The sequence below is a fragment of the Athene noctua genome, chromosome 14 (genome assembly GCF_965140245.1).
Source record: "Athene noctua chromosome 14, bAthNoc1.hap1.1, whole genome shotgun sequence".
Classification (NCBI taxonomy): Eukaryota; Metazoa; Chordata; class Aves; order Strigiformes; family Strigidae; genus Athene; species Athene noctua.
This window is the reverse complement of record NC_134050.1, coordinates 10,750,137-10,771,558: the sequence shown is the minus strand read 5'-3', so window position 1 is coordinate 10,771,558 and position 21,422 is coordinate 10,750,137. Positions and strand designations below refer to the sequence as shown.

The 21,422-nt window shown below is 63.4% G+C and overlaps 1 protein-coding gene across 2 annotated transcripts in view; it reads left to right on the top strand.

The window, feature by feature from the left end:
- Nucleotides 1-20,947, top strand: part of SYT7 (synaptotagmin 7) — a 33,020-nt gene extending 12,073 nt beyond the window's left edge. The window contains exons 2-13 of one of the 2 annotated variants that reach the window (XM_074918341.1): nt 833-936; nt 3,050-3,129; nt 4,808-4,939; nt 5,515-5,730; nt 8,579-8,947; nt 11,277-11,402; nt 14,129-14,264; nt 14,675-14,945; nt 15,402-15,571; nt 16,081-16,195; nt 16,277-16,476; nt 17,972-20,947. In XM_074918341.1, the coding sequence (XP_074774442.1) occupies nt 833-936; nt 3,050-3,129; nt 4,808-4,939; nt 5,515-5,730; nt 8,579-8,947; nt 11,277-11,402; nt 14,129-14,264; nt 14,675-14,945; nt 15,402-15,571; nt 16,081-16,195; nt 16,277-16,476; nt 17,972-18,076 (2,024 nt within the window). In that variant the 3' untranslated portion in view covers nt 18,077-20,947. The remainder of the gene's footprint in view (nt 1-832; nt 937-3,049; nt 3,130-4,807; nt 4,940-5,514; nt 5,731-8,578; nt 8,948-11,276; nt 11,403-14,128; nt 14,265-14,674; nt 14,946-15,401; nt 15,572-16,080; nt 16,196-16,276; nt 16,477-17,971) is intronic. The other variant, XM_074918343.1, reaches the window with a different exon arrangement.
- The last annotated feature ends 475 nt before the right edge of the window (nt 20,948-21,422 follow it).

The following is a 21,422-nucleotide window of genomic DNA, read 5'->3' as shown; positions in this document are numbered from 1 at the left end:
AAGTGTCCCCAGTGCCTGTGGGGGGTGATGCTGCAGCAGCAGAGGGGTCCACCCCCACTTTTTGGGGTCCCCAAGGTTGTCCCCATGGCCAAGCTGGGAAGGAGCAGAGGAGCCCAGCTCCCGACCCCCTCCTCCTGCCCCCGCCAAGCGCCATTTGGGGTAAATCTGTGTGGATTTGGCTGACCCAAAAAGAGAACCCCTCCACTGGGATGTCTGCAGGACACAGATCCAGCAAGGAAACTGGGAATGGCTTGTCTGGAGGGGATGAGAAAGGGGAAGAGGAAGGAAAAGGGGAAGAGGATAAAGAAGGTGAAAGGATGAGAAAGGGATGGGCAGGGTCAAGGACTGGCGATTCAGAAGGAGAAGAGGAAGGAAAAGGGGAAAAGTATGGAGAAGCTGAAATAATGGGGAAGGGATGGTCATTAGGAAGGCAAAGGGGAAGAGGAAGGGGACAGAGAAGCAACAACTGTGGTGCTGAGCCGCTGTGGCGTGGTGATGCTGTGACCTTTGCCGGCCATGACAGCACTCCCAGGGTGCTGCAGAGGTTAAAGCCTTCGCTCTGCTCCAACCAGCACTCCCGGGGAGTGTGGGGTGCCAGGGCACCCACTCCGGGAGCCTGGAGCCAGCCGAAGGGGCTGGCAGGGAGGGTGGGAGAGCCACCGTGCCAGGGCATTTCATCTGTTGGGGTTGGAGCCTCTTAACCGGGCCACGTCCCCCCCTTTTTGCCCATCTCTCCTTGGGTGTTGCGTGCAGGGTGCTGTGCCCACGCCAGGGCTACCCCCCACTTCACTGTCCCCTCGCTGAGCGGTGGCTCTGCTCTGCTCCCCCGCAGGGGCTCCCTCCCGCGACGTCCTCCTCGTCTCAGCCATCATCACCGTCAGCCTTAGCGTCACCATCGTCCTCTGCGGGATCTGCCAGTGGTGCCAGCGCAAACTGGTAAGTGTCCCCATGCTGGCCAGGTGCCCAGGGTGGGGAGAGGGCACGGGCGACCCCCTCCGCCTTTCTCAGGGTGTGCTGGGTTGTGATGGCTGGGGTGGGGGTCCTGCTGCAGGGGGCTTGGGGTGCACGGCTGGGCAGCGAGGCTGCCAGCAGGCAGAGGCCATTGCCGAGAGCGGTTTTGTGGCAGGCGCCGGCTGCGGCTTTTATTTTGCTCTTTAGGACATGTGATAATTAAATGTTTGGGCAAAACCATGCACCATCAAGGGAAGTTTCCAAATATGTACCTATATATATATATATATTTGCGACAAGCAGTAACGATCTGGCCCCTGTCCTGCTGGGCTGGCTTCTGCCTGGAAGGGCCCTGTGGGAAGGTGGCCAGCCCGTCCCTGGCAGCACTGGCCACCGTGAGCTGGCCCCGCTGTCCTCTGTGCCCCCCAGGGCACCACACAGCTATCCTCATTGAGCCCCAGTGAGGCAGGAGGACCTTTGGTTTGGGACAGCGCTCCCTCCTGCATCCTTCCTCCTCCTGCCGCTCCCAGAGCAGCACCAGGATCTGGCCACGTGCTCGGCCACGTTTCCTTCTCCATCAGACTCGAATCTGGGTCAAGTGCTGCGATGGTGGCAGCTCTTCCTGCACAGGAGATGCCCACCGCGGCGGTGCCAGTGGCTCCCCCTGCCCCATGGGAAGGGGAGAGGGGGTCAGGCAGGGAAGAGGCAGCATGGAGGGCTGGTGGGAGCAGTGAGGAGGTGGGAAATGGTCTCCAAGCCTGGCTGGTGCCACCCAGGGAGGGGCAGGCTGGAGGTGGCGGAAGGTGAGGAAGTGGTGAGAAGGGACAGTTGTGCTGAAGGATGAAGCTGGCAGAGGAACAAATAAGTATAAATTGGCCGCAAAGGCGTTCAGGCTGCTGGGAATGGAATGCCGTGTCCCGGCCGGCCCTCGACAGTGCACGCAGCTGGAACGGCTATGTGGGAACCATGGCCAAACCCGCTGAGCGGCTGCCGGGCTGGCCCCGGTCTGCGCCCATGTGGTAGCCCCAGGTTGGCTAGTGCCAGGAGAGCGTGGGCCAGCAGCCACTGCTGCCGTGACCCCACAAGCCCTGTGTTGTGGCTGGCTGGGGACAATGCTGAGCACAAGGCTCAGGGCTGACCCCCTCCAGGATGGCCCATGGGCATCCAAGGAGGTTGGGCAATCTTGCAGCTCCCCACAGGATTAGCCCATGGGCACCCAAGGAGGTTGGGCATCCCTTCAGCTTCCAGCAGGACAAGTCCACAGCTGGCCAAGGACACCCGTGCTGAGGGTGCAGGGAGTCCTCTGACGCAGCACTGCCAAGGAGACGGCTCCATGCAGAGGTGATGAGGCTGCGGAGAAGGGAGAAATCCTCCCCGTTTCGTGGGCAGGCTGCGTGCAGGGCTGGCTCCTGCAGGAGGGATGCTCACAGGTCCAGGGCCGCTGTGGTGGGAGGGCTGGTCCGCTACCCCAGCCTGCTCCGGCAGCTGCTCCCATCCTGCCGCGACCTCCCCGCACCTGCGCAGAGCAGCCTCCGATTCTAATTGTTCGCTAATTGGCATTAATTGCGCTCTTGTCCGCCCTGGATCCGAGCAGCACGCTGAACCTGCCGTCGGAAATCACAGTGAAGTGCCCTGATTACAAGCCCCAGTTAGGAGCGAGTGACTGCTTCATTATCATATGGCAGTTCTTCCCTTTCGATGGAGAAGGTGAACTCAATTAATTCAGGTTCAATTAATCCTAAAATTACCTGCTCCTCCCCCAGTGAGGCTGTGGAAGGGTACGCAGGCAGCGGCTGCTGCTCTGTCCTTGGGGTGACGCAGGGTACAAGCCCCCCTAGTCCCTTGGGGATGGTGCCCAGGAGCCAGAGTGGCTGGGCCAGATCCCCCTGGTGCCTTTGCTGGCTTGTAAGGGCCAAGGGATGAAGCTTTCAGGATTTTTGCTGCCCGGCTTGGTGGGATGGAGCCCAGCAACTAGGAGGCTGGAAGGGAAAAGAGCAAAATTGATGGAGGCGCCATCCTGGCAGGTCCCATCCTCTACTGTGGTGCGGTGGGGATCTCCCTGCCTCCCCCCGACCCCCCTCTCCTCTCCTCTTTGCAGGGTAAGCGTTACAAGACTTCCCTGGAGACTGTGGGGACTCCGGACTCCAGCCGAGGCCGCAGTGAAAAGAAAACCATCAAGTAGGTGCCAGGGTGGCGGGGGGAAGAGAGAGGCAGGGGGCTGCGGCACCTGGGAGCCTCGCTGCCCACGGGGCTGGCACAGCCGCAGCCCACTCAGCACCCTGCCCTCTGCCACGTGCCATCCCCCAGTCATGGGCGCTCTGCCCTCCTGGGGACACCATGGCGGATCGGTACTGTCCCCGCAGGCAGCAGGGAGGTCCCTCTTTGGGGACAGAGGTGACCGTCCCAGCGAGGAGGGTCTGTGCCCAGGCCCAGCCCTGGCAGAGGGAGTTTGGCAGCGGCTGCTTGCCCAGCTCTGTCTAGGGGAGCAACGAGGGTTTCTGGGGAGAGTGAGCAGTGGGGGGTCCCCACCGTTGTGCCAAAGCATCACTGATCCCTGCTCCTCCTGCAGATGCGGGAGACCAGGATGGTCCCCCAGCCCCAGTGGGAGAGGGGGTCTGGGAGACTGGGAGAGCTGGTGGGTCTCTCCAGCACCCTCGGGTGCCCCTCCTGGCTCACCCACTGAGCCGCGGGCATGGAGCCATGGGGACCTCAGTGTGGGTGTCCCCAGGGGTACCCTGGGCTGAGCCCTGACCCTGGTGCTGCATCCTGGCATGGCCCTGCTGACCACAGGATGTGGTGGGGAAAGGAGGGTGGAGCTGGGGCATCCCCCGGCACGGGGTACAGAGGGAGGTGGGGGTCTCCTGGGCACCCCAGCTCCAGCTCTGCCCCCTGCACCCCCTGGCACCCCACAGGGCTCTTGGGAGGAGCTGAGGCTGGATCACCAGGAGGGAAATAGCCCCTGCCTCGAGTGTGGCTATTGCAAACCTCCCTTGGCTGGCCTGGCCTCCCACTCAAGGGGTTATTGGGGTGCAGGCAACTGGGGCTACTTCAGGCACCCCTTTGCCTCCTCCCAGCTGCACCAGAGCTGGCACTGGAGGGGGAGGCACATCACCTGCCAACGGTGTGGCACACACAGCTCTCCCTCCCCAGCTCTAACAGGGTCCATGCAGCTGGGCTCAACCCGGAGCTGCCATCGAGCATCGGCGAGGGGTGTCAGGGCTGGGCACCGGCGGCTTTTTGGAGTCTCCCTGGGCTCCACAGCCCCGGGCACGCAGCTCAGGGCCAAGCAGCTCGGTGCTGTGGGCAGCTCACCAGAGCCTGGAGGTTCAGGTTCCATGCTGGCAGCAAGCTGGCTCAGCAGGAGGAGACCCAGAGGGGTCTCTGACACGCAGCAGCGTCACGGTTAACCAAGCAGTGTGCGCTTCCAGGACTTGGCTGCTGAGGAGGTGAGGACACACAGACACACATGCTGAGAAGACACAGACACACGTGCCGAGGACACACAACCACGCTTGCCGGGGACGCCACGCCGGTGCCACACTCACCGGGGCACCTCTCTAACCCCCCACCATCCTTCTTTCCTTCCCAGCCGGTGGAGCCGCCAGCTCCTGTCTCTCTGCAGCTCTGCCCTGCTCCATCCATCTGTCCGTCTGTCCGTGTGTGCACACGTGTGTGTGTGTGTGTGTGCGTGCGCATGGTGTTGGTGGCCGAGGGGTGGGCGGCCGCGTGCCCCGTCTCTCTCCGCAGGATCCCGGCGCTCCGGGGGCGGAGGGCTGTTTTTCCTCCCCTCTTGCAGGAATTCAGCTTCTCTCTCTTGTATTTCCCTTTTTTCTCCCCTGGTCTCCGGCCGCTGTAGCGATCTAGACAGAGACTTTTGGAATAACAATGACAACACAGTGCAGCAGAAATGGAGCTCCTACCCTCCCAAGGAGTTTATACTAAACATTTCACCTTACGCCCCGTATGGTGATCCGCGGCTTTCCCTCAAGTGAGTTTCTCCTTACCGGGTTTGCTCTGTGTAGTGAGTATATGAGCAGCACCCACTCGCCTTCCTCCTCCTCCTCCTCCTCCTCCTCCTTCTCCCCTGGGCTCCCCGCACGCCACCCCATGGGCAGCCCCATGGAGACGAGCAACCCCTCCTTCCCGCTCCCCCCTCCGCCCAACCCTGGGGGCGGCGGCGGGTCCCCCCCAACTCGCGGCGGCGCAGGACGGGGTTGCGCGTTGGGGGCACCCCCTCGGCGTGGGGACGGGTCCCCCCCGGGGCTGGGCTGCCGGCGAGCGGGACCCTCCTGCCCTGACCCTCGTCCTCCTCCTCCCCCCACTCCTTTATTTTGGATGGTTTTGCCAAGGCCCCCGCGCACCCCGCGGCCAGGACCCCTTTTCTGTTGCAGTGCTGATGTCTCTCTTTCTCTCTCTGTCTGTCTGTCCGTCTCTTGTCCGTCTGTCCCCCTCCCCTCGTACCCACCCCTATCAAACGGCTCCCACCCCTCCACGTCCATCCGTCTGTCCCTCCGGCTCCCTCCGTGTCTATCTGGGGGGTGTCCGTCCACCGGCCCGGCCCAGTGGCTCTCTGTTATCAGGGGCCAAGCTGACGGCGTCGGCCGCCGCGGGGTTGGCGGGGGAACGCGACGGCCGGCCCGGGGAGAAGCAGCGGCTCGGCGAGGACGGCATGAGGAGCAGCGTCTCTGCCCACAGCGAGCCCGGCGCGGGGAAGGCGGCACGAGGCCGCTGGCACACGGTGCAGAGCCACTTGGCCGCAGGGAAGCTCAGCCTGTCCAAGTGAGTGAGCACGCACGCTCCGGCACGGCACGCGCCGGCACGGAACACCCCCGCCAACGTGCCTGGGCACCCCTCTGTGGGCTGCGCTTGGGATGGGGGCCACCGAAAAATCCCTTGGCCCATCACACTGAGGGGGCTGCCCAAGCCCCAGTAGTGTTTCAACAGCGTTTCAGCAGCATTTTGGCTTGGGGAGGGGAGTGGAGGAGGGGGCTGCAGGGCTCAAGCCCCAGCTGGGTGAGTGGAGCACTTTTGGCTTTGCCCAGTGCTGGTGGGAAGCGGCTCAGCATCCCCAGTGGGGCTCAAGGGCAGGAGCTGCTCTCCCATGTCCCTTTCCCTGGGACTTGGCCATCAGGGATGGCGCGTGGCATCGCCAGCCTCATCCCTCTGTGGCGCTCCCCTGACCCACGGCACAGCCATGAGACCTGGCGCCTCACTTGCGGCTCCACCATCCGATGGTGAGGGAGAGTTGGGGAAAGTTGGTGGTTTATCAGATTTAGGGGAAATCTGTGGCCCAGGCAGGCTGGGTGGGGGGTCTCAGCAAGACCCTCTGCTGCTGGCAGTGACCGTAGTTCTGTCGCGAGAAATGGTGGTGATTTATCTGGCTGTGGGCTCCGTCCTACATTTCTGGTCTCTGCTCCGGTTGCCCGTGCCAGGAAGGTCAGTGGCAATGGCAAAGGCGCTTGCCAGGGCTGACGTGTCTCATCCCTGCTGCTTCTTCCAGCCTTGTTGGTGGGGAAAAAGCCTTTTCAAAAGAGAAACTCCAGTCCTGCCACCTCGGCCAAATCCCAAATTCTTCCTGGAGCCCCAAAAATTGGTGTTGCTCCCACCTCATTCAGAGCTGCGGCCGCCGGTTTGGCGTGACGCTGGTGTTCTGCAGCTTGGCTGCTGGGAGGCGGGAGGGAGAGGCGAGGAAGAGGGGGAGCTGTGGAGCCTTCAGCCACACTCAGCCTCAGTGGTGAAACGAAACCTGCTGGGAGCCTGCGCTCCTCTGGCAGGATGTGCGAGGGCCGGCCAAGAAAAGGTGTCGTGCAGCTGCCGCGCTGAAAGCCGGGGACGAGCGCCCGCACGCTGCTCAGCACCTCCGCTCCCGCTGACTCACAGCCGGCCCGCGCCGGTGCGGCAACGGGCTCCACTGATCTGGCTGGGAGCTCTGGAGGGGCTGGGAGCTGGACAGACAGACAGCTGGACAGACAGACAGCCGGACAGACAGCCACTGGGCTGGTGCAGGCGGCGAGGGCAGAGTTAAGGGGATGGGGAAGCCGGCAGATGAAGCATCTCACCTTTTTGTATCTCTTTTGTGCAGAGCCTTCCGGTTTGGGGGTGCTCATGGGGGGGCCGTGCTGGGGGTCTGTCTGCTGTACCCCCTCCCGGTACCAGGGGCACCTGGCGGGCACAGGCAGGGTGTGCGGGCAGGGCGTGCTGCTGCCTGGCATGGTGCTGGCAGGAGCTCGCGCCTCCAGCTGGCGCCGGGCCGAGAGGAGCCAGATTTAGTTTCCTGTGACTGAGAGGTTGTAAATTGAACTAATTTAGGATTTGATAGGAAAGCAAAAGGAGGTCGGCGGCAGGCGCGGGGAGGGGGTGGCGGCGCAGTACCCGGGCAGTGCCCCGTGTGCCTTCAGCCCCGGCCGTGGGGCCAGATCCGTCCCAGCTCTCCACTCCTCTCAACTTCCCTCCCTCCTCTCTCTCTTTCTCTCACCTTTCGCTCTTTCTTCACCTCTTCTTTTTTTTTTTTTTTTTTTTTAAGCTATTTATCCTTCCCCCCTCCCTCTCTGTCCCCTGCTGCTGGCAATGCACGACGGCACAGCTTCGCCACCCCGGCCAGCCCCGGGCAGCGCAGGGACCGGGGTAAGGTCGGTGGCTGCTGCTGAAGGCAACTCCCTGGTGCCACACAGGGCAGTGGTCTCAGGGGGACCCCTGCCCTCATGCATCAAAGACTCCCGAGGGCTTTTGCCAGGCTGGCTGGACCCCCAGTTTTGTAGCCATGAGCTTTGCAGGCTGCCGTGGGCATCAGCACCATGCCTGGGGCTCCTACCCGGCTGCATGGGTTGTGCCATGCATGTGCTGCTGCCATGGTGTGGGGCCGCCTGCATGGCCAGCGATGGGCACCGCCGCTTCCCCCGCCGGCCTCTCGCCTGCTCTTCCCTCTCCGCTGGCTCAATAAAGCCCGTCCTTGCAGGACTGGGCGCCTCTGCTCTCCCACCAGGATCCCACAATCAGGGGGCTGGGAGCATGGCCGGACTCCCACCCCTCTCCGCTGCCAGCCTGGCTTGGCCCTGGGGACAGCCGGTGTGCTGGCATGGCCATGGCTACGGGGGGCTCGGCCCCCCCCATCACTGTGGGAGCCCCCGGCCGGCACCGTCCCGCAAGATGGAGGATGCTGAGACCCAGTGGCGAGGGTGCTGGGCTGGGAGGGATGGGGACGGGGACGGGGCGGGCTGGCTGGCAGCACGTGTGCGGGCGCCGGGGGATTCGCCTTCACGCAACAGCCCTAATTAGCTCACAGACGAGGTCGGCCGGCGTGCTGGGAAGGCGCCAGCTGAGCAGCGGCCGCGGGAGCGGGAGGGCACCCAACCGGCCCGGTGCCACGGTGCTGCGCCCGAGCTCCCCCCCCGCACACCCCGGGAGGCAGGACGGGTGAGATGGCGGCAGCGCGAGAGCCCCGTGCCACCGGCGAGGCCGAGCTGGGGCCGAGAGGCAGAGGAACCAGTCGCTGCATCCGCTGGCCCCTGCCGGAGCGCTCCCTGCGCTGGAGCATCTTCTCTCTAACTCTCTTCTTTTCCTTCCTCCAATTTTGCCCCTTCACCTTCTTCTCCTTTCTCTCCTCTCCTCTGCCCTTCCTCTCCCTAAGTTTCGAGGACTCCACCTTGTCCACAGCCACTACCCTTGAGTATATCCCCACCTCAGCAGGCGACCCCAAATGCCAGAGGCCCCGCACGCTCATGCGCCAGCAAAGTCTGCAGCAGCCCCTCAGCCAGCACCAGCGCGCCAACCACAGCCAGCCCACCACCAGCCAGAGCCTGGGCCACCTCCAGGCCCACAGCGGCTCCTCCGCCGGTGCCGGCAACCCCCGGGGCTCCCGCGGCGGCCAGGCACGCCAGGGCATCGCCGCCGGCTCCAAGCATCGGACGGCTGGCGGCCGGAGCCGCTCCAATCCCGGCAGCTGGGACCACGTGGTGGGGCAAATCCGCAACCGCGGCTTGGACATGAAGTCCTTCCTGTAAGTGTGCGCTCTCCTCTGCTCTCTCCATTGCTCTCTCCCCATCTCTCTGCTCTCTTCTCTGTGCTCTCTATTGCTCTCTCCTCATCTCTCCTTCTTTCTCTCCTCATTTCTCTCTGTTGTGTTCTCCGTTGCTCTCTCCTCATCTCTCTCATCTCTCTGTTGCTCCCTCCATTGCTCTCCGTTGCTCTCTCCTCATCCCTCTGCTCTCTCCTCTGCACTCTCTGTTGCTCTCTCCTCATCTCTCTCCTCATCTCTCTCTGTTGCTCTCTGCACTCTCTGTTGCTCCTCTGCTCTCTCCTCTGCTGTCTCCTCTGCGCTGTTGCTCTCTCTGTTGTTCTCTCATCTTATTTCTCTCCATTGCTCTATCCTTATTTGTCTCCTCATTTCTCTCCTCGTTTCTCTCATCTCTCTTTCTCCTCATTTCTCTCCATTGCTCTCTCCTCATCTCTCTCTTCATCTCTCTCTGTTCTCTCCTCTGCTTTCTCTCCTGCTCTCCATGGCTCTCTCCATTGCTCTCTCCTCATTTCCTCATTTCTCTCTTCTGCTCTCTCCTCATCTCTCTCTGTTGCTCTCTGCTGCTCTCTCCTCTGCTCTCCACTCTCTCCTCTGTCACCACTCTCGCTCAGCTGGCACCACCTTGGGGAAACACTGCCTGTGGCCGGCGGGAAGAACTGTCTCCCCTCTGGCCCCGTCACAGGGTGCTGGGGCGGCTCACCCAGCCTGGGGGGCTCAGGGAAGGGTCTCACCCACAACTTGCTTTTCCTCGTGACTTTGCTGCGGGTCACCCACTGCATCACTGGCTGGTGTGGGTGCTCGGGTCCCCTTTGGTCCCCAGAGAGCACAGGGATGTTCCAGCCCATGGGATGCCACTGCTGTGGTCCCCAGGGAGTGACATTGCCCCAAGAAGGAAGGGGGGGGGTGGCAGCCGTGCTGTCAGCAGCCCCCATGCAGGGGTGCCTGTCTGTTCAGCCCTGATATCGCTGCCTGTCCCGCTGCCTTCCGCCCAGGCTGGGAGCTGCAGAAGCAGCCAGCTCAGAGCTGCCGGAGCTGTGTGATCTTTAATCTGGTTTAACCCTATCTCCTGGATCAGCACTGGCTTACAAACCTCAAGCGCCGAGGACTAATCTGAGTCCCGTGCTGCTGCCATATCTCGGCACATGACATTGTCACTCCTCCGAAGAGCCAGTCCCCCCCTGGCTTCCATCCTCCCTAGGGTCCTCTTGCTCCCCCTGGCCTCCGTTTGCCTCCTAGAACCCTGAGAGGGGGGCTGCTGATGTCCCAGCTGTGCTCCCCACAGGCTGTTAGTGCTTGGGAGGGGGGGACAGGCCTGATCCTGTCCTTGCATGAGTCAGCTCAGCACCTTCTGCATCAGGGTTGGGTGGGAAAGGCCCCAAGAGACAGATTTGGCTGCCTACCCCACTCCTGCTTGCACAGGCAGCCCTGGAGAGAGGGTTGAGCTCCCCTCCAGGCAGGCAGGGACACCCCAGCTGCTGCCTGCAGCCCTGCCCAGGGGTTCCCTCCCAGCTCTGTCACTGGCTCTGACCCCCCCTCCTCACCGCCAGCCGGTCAGTGCCCCTCAGCTCTGCCCTCTCCCACTGAGAGGTTCCTCATGGGCTCCATTTGCGGCTTCCCGATGTCGAGATGCGGCTCATTAGCCATCGAGAGGGTCACGTCCCTCCCTGTTTACCCAGCATCGACACTGGTTCCAGCTTTAATTGGCGCGAGGCGGGGGAGCAGCCGCCGAGCCGGGACGTGCCGAGCCAGCATGCCGTTTCCCCACGGAGGAGCCGCTGCCATTTACCATCCTCACTTTCCCAAGCCATTAACTTTGCTTTTGCTCTTTACTCTGTTTACCCTTCCGCCTGCCTCCCCGGCGCCGCGACATAAATGTGGTTACAGGCCCCGGGGAGGCTGCGCCGGTGGCGCCGGAGCGGGGCAAAAAGCCTCAACTGTGCCACCACCATCTCCTCCTCCACGGAAGGATGTTGGGACCTCACTCCCTCCGTACTGTCCCTTGTTCCCAGCCCCTCTGGGCACCTTTTCCCTCCTCCTCGGCAGGACTTTGGCATCCTCCCTGCCTGGACCGGTGGAGGAGAGGGGTGGCGTCAGTCCCCATGTGCTCCCCGGAGCTGACACCTTTCTCCCCACAGCCCTCTGCACCCATCCCAGCCATCGTCTCCTGCGCAGGGGCCGGCAGGCAGAGCCAGGGGTCCCCTCACCCTGCGGGGGAGCTCGGGCTGCTGCTGCTCCTGCCTGTTCCCTGCCTGATGCTGTTCTCCTCTCTTTCTCTCTCTCTCTCCCGCCGCCTGCGGGGCCGCCTGGGCAGGGAAGGCCGGATGGTGGTGTTATCCCTGGTTTTGGGACTCTCAGAGCAAGATGACTTTGCCAATATCCCCGACCTGCAACCCGCTGGGACGCAGCCGAACCAGTCGAACGCTCAGGGGGACAAGAGGTATGAGCGAGGACAAGGGCAGTCCCGCAGGAGGAAGGAGACCCAGGGTGGAGGAGGAGGAGGAGGAGGAGGAGGAGGAGGCTGGCCTCGGTGGAGCGCGAAGGTTGGAGCGGCACAGGGTGGCCCAGCGGGCAGCGGGCACGGTGACGTCTGCAGCTGTCCCCCGCCAGCACCCACGGTTCTGCCTCCGGAGCAGCGGCACCGAGAGGACCCCCCCATCCCTTCCTCCTCTCTCCCTGTCCTCCCCCTCCTGCCCTCCCCTACCGCCAGCCAACCCCCCCCCCCCCCCATGTCCCCCCAACCCTGGCTGCATGCTGGGGGGGGCACACGCTCGGGAGGAGGGCACAGGGCAGGCCAAGAGCCCCTGTGCAACGAAGAGAGTGGAATGCAGCAGGGGGGACACAGGCGGGACCCCCCTAACGCATGTCTCGTGCGCCGCACTGCGTGACCTCCAGCCCGGCGGGGCTGTTTGCAGCCTATCAGCCCCCCCAGGGACACGGGGACATCCCTGCGGTGGCATGTCCTCAGCCCTTGCTCGAGCCCCAAGGATGCCCGGGTTGGGGGGGCAGAGCAAGTGCCGCAGGCATTTTGGGGGACACCCACACATTATCCCCCTTTCTCCTCCAAGCGTGGCAGCACGGCACAGCCCCTCCGGCTGCTCCATGCCTTCCCGGGGTGCCGCAAGCTCAGCACCGCATCCGGCACCGGAGCCCAGCAGTGGCCACCGGCGAGGGCTGGCGGGAGCAGAGGGGCCCCACGCCACCGGGAGCGGGTGTTAATCCCCTCCGGAGCGGGGAGGAGGTGTGAAGCCGGCGGGCGCTGCCTCCCCGCATGCTCGGCGTGTTAATGAACTGGCACCGTTCTCGCCCACTGGCTATTTTTACCCCTGCTCGGCTTAGTTTCGCTCCATCTTTTAGCACTTCCCTCCCCGGCGTCGCGCTGCGCAGCTGGTCCCTGCCGGGAACGCCGTGCCGTACCGTGCCCGTACCGTGCCGGCTGCCCCGTGCCGGGCGAGGAGATGGGGGACGCTGGGTGCCGGGCACGGGGGGGTGGGTGGCTGTGCCGCAGCAAGACCCCGCTCCCCGCTTCCCCCTGCCAAGCTCGCTGGTCTGAAAGACCCATCCCGGCACACGCATGGCCTCCCCGCCTCCATCTCCCCCCTGCTCCCAGGCCCCTCGAGCCTCACAGGATGTTGGGGGGGTTCAGCCAACGGAGGGGTCGTGCTCCGGCACCCTCCGCTCTCGCCTGCCCACCCGGCACTGCCAGCCACCCACTCTTCTGCCTCCAATCTCCCCATTTTTCAGCTTCTTCCTTCCAGCCTGTCCCCAGCAGCTCCAAGCCCGGTGCCTCGGTGTGTCTCCTGTCCCGGTGACTAACTGCTCTCCGTCTGTCCATCCACCCTGCTCCTCTCTCCCCATTCCCTCCCGGCAGGCCGGCGCTGGACAACGCTTCTCCTCCTCTCTCTTGCTCTTTCCTGCTCTTTCTCTCTCGCTGGCCGTGACCTCCGCCGGTGTACACCACCGCCCCAGCACCCAAGGCTCCACCAGCACCTCCTCGCCCGGCGTTCCCCACCACCGGCTCCTCCGCCTTCATTTTCACTCTGTTTTTAACCCAGTTTTGCCTCCCCAGCTACCTCGGGCTCTCCGATCCTCCCTGGCTACCGTCCCACCGGGCCGAGCGAGCCATGTGTGTGTGGGTGTGCGAGGGGGCTGCCGCCCCATGCCGCTGCGTGTGTCTCCATCCCCGTCACCCCCCCCACCCCAGTGTCTCCACTGGCGTGTGTCTGTGTGTGCTTGGCGTGTTGGTGGGTGTCTCGTGGCATGCGTTGTGGCTTCGCCCCGCTGAGCCCGTCACGACGCCGGGGCCGTCCCCGCGTCCGATGGTCCGTCTGTTGGTTTATCACTGTGGCTCGGCTCGGGCAGGAGCCACAGCGGCGGGTGGGTGGGAGCGTGGGGTGCATCTCTGGGTGCCTGTCTGTGTGCACATCCCCTCCCCTCTCAGATCTGTCTGCACCGCAGGAGCCAGCCAAGGGCTGCCCCATCCCTGCCGCCCTGTGCCTGTGTCCCTTGTTGTCCCCGTGGCAGTGTGGCCTCGGTGTGTGCCCACCCACCTCCATCGCTGCTCTGTGTGTGCCCGCTGCAGCTCCCGGCTGCCCACCCTCCCACCCCGGCACCGTGCCCACCGTCCCGGCACGGCCCCCCACCCACCCAGACCTGGCTGCTGCAGCCGGGGTGCACAAGGACATCTGGGCCCCTGGGGAGGGCTCGATGGCAGAAGGAAAGGAGGGGATAGTTATAGCAGGAACTGAGCCCCCACCGCAGCACGAAGCACCCGTGGGTCATCCACACAACCAGCCGCTGCGGGTGGGACATGGCTGGGACATGGGGGGGCACATGGGCAGTGTGGGACCTTCTGCTGTGCTCTGAGGTGACGTGCCGTGGGTCCCAGGGCACCGGCTGGCACCCAGCCCTGCCTGGCAGCACCGCAGGCAGAACCAGCTGCCTGCACCGGCCTCAGCCCCTCAGAAGGCTGTTGGGGGGGCTGCATGCAGCCGCCGGCAGCGCAGGCCCCCGCATCCCGCCAGCTCAGCTCTGCCCCATGTCCCAGGGGCTGGCGCAGCCCAAGCGCAGCATCTGCTGGGAGAGGGTGCCCGGGGAGCCCCTCGCTCTTTCTCCCTCGGCTCTCGGCCCGTCTCTTCTCTTAAGGCACTGCCTCTCTTTCCCCAGGTTGCCGGCCGGCGGCAAAGCGGTGAACACAGCACCGGTGCCTGGGCAGCCACCGCACGATGAGTCCGACCGCAAGACGGAGCCACACTCCTCCGTCTCCGACCTGGTCAACTCCCTGACCAGTGAGATGCTCATGGTGGGTGGATGGGGGTGTGCTGGGGATGGGCTCCCCAGGGATGGCATCTCACCCTGGGCACCACCCGGATGTCTTCTGCTACCCGCCCCGGCTCTTCCCCACGCCTGCCCTGTGCCACAAACACTCTGGCACGTCCCAGCCTGCTCTGCCAAGTCCCCATCACCGCCGGGCGCCGTGGCCAGCACAGCCGTGGCTCAGCCGAGGCGACATGGCTGTCAGGAGGAATTTGGCTAATTGCCGCTCCAGCGCAGAGCCAGGAGTCATCTGAGGCGATGGCAGCGGCGGGGAGCCAGGGAAAGGCTGATGCCCTCTGACAGCTTGCGGCGCTGGGGTTTGGGTGCTGAAACGGGGGTATGAGGATTATTTCCCCCCGGCGCTGCACTCACCACCCTTCTCCCCCCCGGCCACAGCTCTCTCCAGGCTCTGAGGACGATGAGGGCCACGATGGCATCAGCCGGGAGAACCTGGGCCGCATCCAGTTCAGCGTCGGCTACAACTTCCAGGAGTCCACCCTGACCGTCAAGATCATGAAGGCGCAGGAGCTGCCAGCCAAGGACTTCAGCGGCACCAGTGACCCCTTTGTCAAGATCTACCTGCTTCCTGACAAGAAGCACAAGCTGGAGACCAAGGTGAAGCGGAAGAACCTCAACCCACACTGGAACGAGACCTTCCTCTTCGAAGGTAGGGGCTGGCATGAACTGGGGTGGACTGGGGTGGGAGCAGAACAGTTGTGGGATCCTCTATTCTCCCTCCCAGGTTGGATCAGCCCAGTTTTAGCTGCTAACATGGTGGCCACTGGTGATGCATGGTGGCCATTGGTGATGAGATGGGTTGGCCAAGCCATCAAGGCCAGGTTGGAGGTGTTTGAGCTGCACCCCATAAAGGGGACATGGGGGGAGAGGCTCTCCTCAGAAAGCACCTGTGTGTGGGGGTACATGGGGAAATGAATCTGCTACCAGCCACTGTGGTGGTCTGAAGCAATGAGAGGTGCCCCACGCTGCTCCCACTGCCCGGCGCCCGCCCACATCTCCCCATCAGCATAGGCAAGGCAGGGTGACACCAGCACCCATGGTGGCTGGGTGTGCTGCTTGCCATGGCGGGGGCAGCTCCTCATCATCGCTTCCGTTTCTGGCACAGGATTCCCCTATGAGAAGGTGGTGCAGCGGGTGCTGTACCTCCAGGTCCTGGACTACGACCGCTTCAGCCGCAATGACCCCATTGGGGAGGTGTCCATCCCCCTCAACAAGGTGGACCTCACTCAGATGCAGACCTTCTGGAAGGATCTGAAGCCCTGCAGCGATGGCAGCGTAAGGCCCTGTTCCTCCTCCCACCTCCTGGGGCCCTGCCTCAAGCGGGGAGGCCACCCTCTGTCCCTGGAGTGTCCCAACAGGGCCACCCCCTTTCTACCCCAACGAGGATGTTTTCCGCTTTGCAAGTTTTGACATCTGACGGGGAGGTTTCTCCTCCCAAATCTTTATATTAAGGCACTAAGTAGCCCCAAATGAGTGTCTCATTTTGGGTGAAAACAAGCCATTTCAGGAAGATCTAAAATGAAAGTTTTCTTTTTCTCCTGCCTTTAGCAAGACCAGAAAACAGGCCCCTGGGGATGGCCCCGTTTCCCTCTGCCCTGACTTTCTGTGCGGGCCCAAAGTCCACCCCTGGGACAGCTCTTGGGGGGGTGTGTCCCAGCCCAGCATCCCCCTCCCACAGTGGGACACGGGGGCTTTGGGTGTCTCGTCAGCACTTGGGCTGGGTGCCGCAGTGAGGAATGCATGTGTTTGGGGTGCCCACCTAACATCCCCCGTGGATCCCACAGGGAAGCCGTGGGGAGCTGCTCCTGTCGCTGTGCTACAACCCCTCCGCCAACTCCATCGTGGTGAACATCATCAAAGCGCGTAACCTCAAAGCCATGGACATTGGGGGCACGTCAGGTATGAGCTCTGGCTCCCGCCACGCCGGGCATCTCTGCCCGACGTCCAACCGGGGCTGAGCGCAGCTCCTCTCCCCCCCAGACCCCTATGTGAAGGTGTGGCTGATGTACAAGGACAAGCGGGTGGAGAAGAAGAAGACGGTGGTCATGAAGCGGTGCCTGAACCCTGTCTTCAACGAGTCCTTCGCCTTCGACATCCCCACGGAGCGGCTGCGCGAGACCACCATCGTCATCACTGTCATGGACAAGGACAGGCTGAGCCGCAATGATGTCATCGGCAAGGTGGGTCCTGCGGCATTGGCGCGGGGTGGAGGGGGACCCCAGCAATGCAGGGGGACAGCCAGGTCCCAGGCTGATGCGGGAGGAAGCTGAGGAGGAAGATGGAGTGTGGAGGGGACCCCTTGTGCCGTCTCCAGTCCCAGCCATGTTGTGCGGTGGCAAGAACTCACCTGGCACAAGCTGGGGAACGATGTGGTGGCCCCCACCCAGTGTGGTGATGCCCCATGCCTGCCGCCACGCCGTGCTGTGGCACAGCCCATGCCGGGGTGAGCTTCAACATGTCCAAAGTCTATTTATAGCAAGGCAAAAATTGTGCCAGAGCTCCCCCCCCCACATCAGCACCATCCCTGGCTACGGGAGAGCAGGGACGGGGCGCAGGGCTCAGCTGGGCATCCCCAGGGTCTGCATCTGCCATGTCCCCACGCCAGGATTACCCACTGCCTCCCAATGCCAGGAACAGAGGAATTCATCCCCCCTCAATTTGATTTATGGTAAATCCATCAAACTCTCCACTCATTAGGATAACGATGACAAACGAGCTCAGTAATCTCCATTATTGCTGCTCACCGCAGAGTGTCGGTGACCCCCAAACGCAGCCCCGTAATTGAACAAACACATAGGTTGGGATAAACCTGGGAGGGGGCGACCACAGCGGCTCGGCACCACAGGCTGCTGGAGAGGGACGGAGGTGACGGCCAGCAGGTGGTGTGGATGGACAGACAGACGGTGCCCGTGATGTCTCCACTTTGCATTAAAGCTGCCAGGAGCGTTGTGCGAGAGGGGAGACCTCATCACCCTCTACAGCTCCCTGACAGGAGGGTGCAGAGAGGGGGGATGAGTGTCTTTAACAAGGAACAAGCGCCAGGACAAGAGGAAATGGCCTCAAGCTGCCCAGGGCAGGGTCAGGCTGGCTCTGAGGAAGGATTTCTGTGCAGAAGGGGCTGTTGGGCGTTGGAATGGGCTGCCCAGGGCAGGGGGGGAGTCCCCATCCCTGGAGGGGTTGAAGAGTCGGGTTGACCCAGCGCTGAGGGATCTGGTGGAGTTGGGAACGGTCAGTGTGAGGTTCATGGTGGGACTGGAGGATCTTTAAGGGCTTTTCCAACCCAGATGATTCTGGGATTCTGGTGCTGCCAGCGACGGAGCCAGAGGAGGGGAGCGTGGCCTTCATACCCTGGCCACCTTGCCATGGCCAGCAGCCTGCTAATCACTTTTGATTGTGTAATTAGCAGCAAGTCCCACTCTGATATGACGAAGTGGGTCGGCGGCACGAGCTCCCCGAGCTGTCAGCTGCAGCGAGGGCTGGCACGCGCGGTTTTCCGCGTTGCTGTAGAGAAAATCAATGGATAAAATTAACCTGGCCCTGCGCGGAGCTGGGAGCACGTGCTGGGGGAGCAGGGAAGGAGGAGGTGGGGGGCAAAATCGCAGCGCTGGGGAGCGGGATGGGGCTGGAGGAGCCGGGATGCAGGGCTGTGGGTTCAAGGGCTGCCTGTTCCCTCAGATCTACCTGTCCTGGAAGAGCGGCCCTGGGGAGGTGAAGCACTGGAAGGACATGATCGCCCGTCCCAGGCAGGCAGTGGCACAGTGGCACCAGCTGAAGGCCTGAGCCCCCCAGAACTGATGGGCCGGGGGTCCCCCCCTTCCCAGCCCCCCGTCACCCCTCCGTGGGGATCCCAGCGAGGACCCCAGGGACCGGCGGGACAGCGGCCCGGACTCGTGGGGACCCTGCGGTAGGAGGGGGGACGGAGTCCCCCAGCCCCTTGCTTTTGCCTCTCCCCAGCACTGGGGTGTGGGGAGGCACACAGCCGCCCAGCACCCCCGGCAAAGAAGGGTGCCAGAAGCAATGACCCCCCCCCCGCATCCCCATCCTCACCACCGGGCAGGACTTCTACGAGTGCTTCCAGCCCCGGTCCTTGGGACTCCTCTGTCCCTCCCCGGCCTCACCCCCCCCCCCACCATTTCAGGGGGCCAGGCTGCGGGTGTGAGAGGGACCCCCCACATCCTCTCCCCTATCAACTCAATAAAACCTCTCCGAGCCGTCAGCGTCGCCTGAGCGGGGCTGTGAAGCCCCCCCATGCCCTGCCACGTCCCTGCCACCCTCCCCAAGACCCCTGGCCCACACTGGGCTGGGGGGACACCCTTGGGGGGGGGGAGGGCAGCCCCCCTTTTCCTGGGCCAGGCGCGGGCTCCTGGGATCGGAAGCCATGACACAGTTCGTTAGCCAAAGCGGGCTCGTTTGCGCACTGCCTTCAGCCGGGTTTGATGCTTTACCTCCGTCTTGGGGCTCGGTGGGAGAAGGAGGTCGATAACCCCATTCTGGGGCTCACCCCCCAGCTCCTCATGGGGACCCCTCATCCTGTCCCCCGTTACTGGGCACATCCCCGCTGCATTGGGCAAGGGCCTGGCCTCAAGCCAGGCAGTGGCCCCCCCTCCTTGGGGGGATGCTGAGCCCCAGAACATCCCTTTCCAGCCAGGCTGACCCAGGCACTGGGGCTGGTCCAGGTCCCCATTGAGCCCTGTGGCCAGCACTGGGGTCCCTGGGGGCTAAGGGATGGAGCAAGTGCTGTTGTCCCTGTCCTGGGTGGGTGGCATTCCCCAGGCCACCCAGCCTCGCAGGAGCGATGCCAGCAGCGTCCCCACGGTGCCAACATCCCTTCGGGGTGCATGTGCCGGACCCATGCCCACTCCCCAAGTCCCAGGGGCTCCCCAAAGTGGGGACAGACCCACCCAGGATCCCCACGGGGTGCAAGGGCTTGGGGCAGACCCTGGGGGGGGCGGGGAGGCAGGGGTGACGGATGGGTGTTCACCCAGTGGGGTCGCGCCCTGAGGGTCCTCCCCACCTCCATAGCGGTGGACGTGGCTTGTGGGGTGTGATGTGACATGTCCCTGCCCGTCCCTGTGGGCAGAGTGTGTGTGTATGTCCTCAGGGGGGGTCTCAGGGTGCCCCTAGCTGGGTCAGCAGAGCCCCTCCAGGCACTGTCAGCCCCCCTGTCCCCCTCTGAATGGAGGCACATCGGCCGAGCCCTCCCAGAGCAGAGGAGAGGTGGGTGCTGCCACCTCTGCAGCCATCTCAGGTAGGGCACGGTCACCCATGGGTGCGGGGGCACCCAGAGTGAGCCTGGAGGCAGCCAGGTGCTCACCAGCACCGAGCCACCCCGCCTTGGCTGGGGGTCCCCCATCCTCAGTCTTCCTGCTCCCCCGTGGCACCCCCCACCCGTCGCTCCTCCTGCACCCACAGGGATGACACCGACCCTCCCCCCCCCAGGGTGTCACCAAGCCAATCGCCCGCCCCCCTACCAAGGCCACAGGTTGTCCCCTGGGGTGCCACGTACAGCCGGGAGCCTGGTTTTAGGGAGGGAGAGTGTTTCACCCTGTTGTCATTGTCCCTGTGCCAGGGCAGGGATGTCTCCCCGAGTGTTAGTGCCACCCCACGAACTGCAGGGGGGGCACAGGGTGCTGGCAGGGGGGGACCCGCTGAGCCACCGAGGTGCGCCATGGGGTTTCTCCCTTGCATGGGGCGGGGGGCGGGGGGAGAGCCTGCACCAGAATGGCCCCCCAAAAGTCCCCGGGGTGCCTGGCTGCTTGTCCCTTCTCCTGCCGAGGGGGGACATCCCTGCCACCCTGGGGACAAGCCACCTTGGGGACACGGTGGCAGCAGGACCGTCCCGTGGCTGCAGCCGGGAAGGGTTCAGCAGCCCCCACGGTCCCTCTTTAGACGATTTTGGACAATCTGGAGAGAAGTCATAATACTGCTACTACAGTAATAATAATGCTTTTAGGGACATTTGTATTTTTATCATATTCTCTCTTTTTTTAACATAAAAGAAGAGATTTATATGCCTGGGGAAGGGGCCAGAGCTGAGGGGCAGCAAGGCCACAGCACCCCAAGGCCGGGCACTGTGGTGGGCTGTGCCAGAGCCCCCCCAAACCCCGGGGGCTCCCTGTGGGCAGGGGTAACCCAGGTGCCGGCAGGAACTGTGCCAAGCTGGGTGCCCACCCATCGCCCCTTGGGCACCCTGCTCCTCCGGGAAGGATTTCTTGTCTGCGGTCAGCTCCCCGGGGCTTGTGTGTTCATTTTTAACTCTAGAGCTCTTAGCCGTTATCTTGTTCAGGTATCTCTCTTCTTCATGTGACGGTAACATCCAACTGGTGTGTAAAATACAGAAAAACAGGAAAAAAAAAAAAAGACCAAAAAAAGAAAAAAAAAAAGACAAAAAAAAAGACAAAAAAAAAAAAGACAAAAGCCCAGACCGCCCAACAAGCGGCTGGATCAAGGGGATGCCCAGCTGGCGATGCCACCCCACTGCCAGTGGCTTTTCTGCGTGGGGGTGGCTGTGGCCAGCTGCCCCCTTTTCTAATAACGGCAGCAGAGGCTGGGGCTGGCACTGCAGGGAGGCTGGGGGGCGAGGGCTGGGGCGCGCGGGTTCGGGCGCCCTCTTTGCAGAATCCTATTTTTGGGGAGCGGGGCCCCTCGTTTTCTGGAGGCAGCCCTGTTCTCAGTAATAAAGGACAGTCAGTAACTGCCAGTGTGCCTCATCTCTGGGCTGGGGTGGGGGGGGGACTTGGGGGATGGCTCCTGCGGTCCCCTAGCAGCTGTGCCCACAGCAGGCACTGGTTGGAGTGGGGATGGGGGGGGTCACAGCGTCACCTGCATCTGGCCGGGCATCCCCCAGCATTAGGTGTCCCCCCCTGCACTGAGCATCTCCCCTAGCGCTGAGCATCTCCCAGTACTGAGCACCCCCCCTGCACTGAGCATTCCTCCTCAAGCACCAAGCACCCCCCCAGCACTGAGCATCCCCTCCAGCACTGAGCATCCCCTCCAGCACTGTGCATCCCCCCAAGCACTGATTTCCCCCCCTGCTGCACCCACAAGGAGGAGGAAGGATGGGACAGGCTCAAGGACCCCCGGTGAAGGGGGCACATGCTGGAGGGAGCAGAAAAATCTGAAGAAT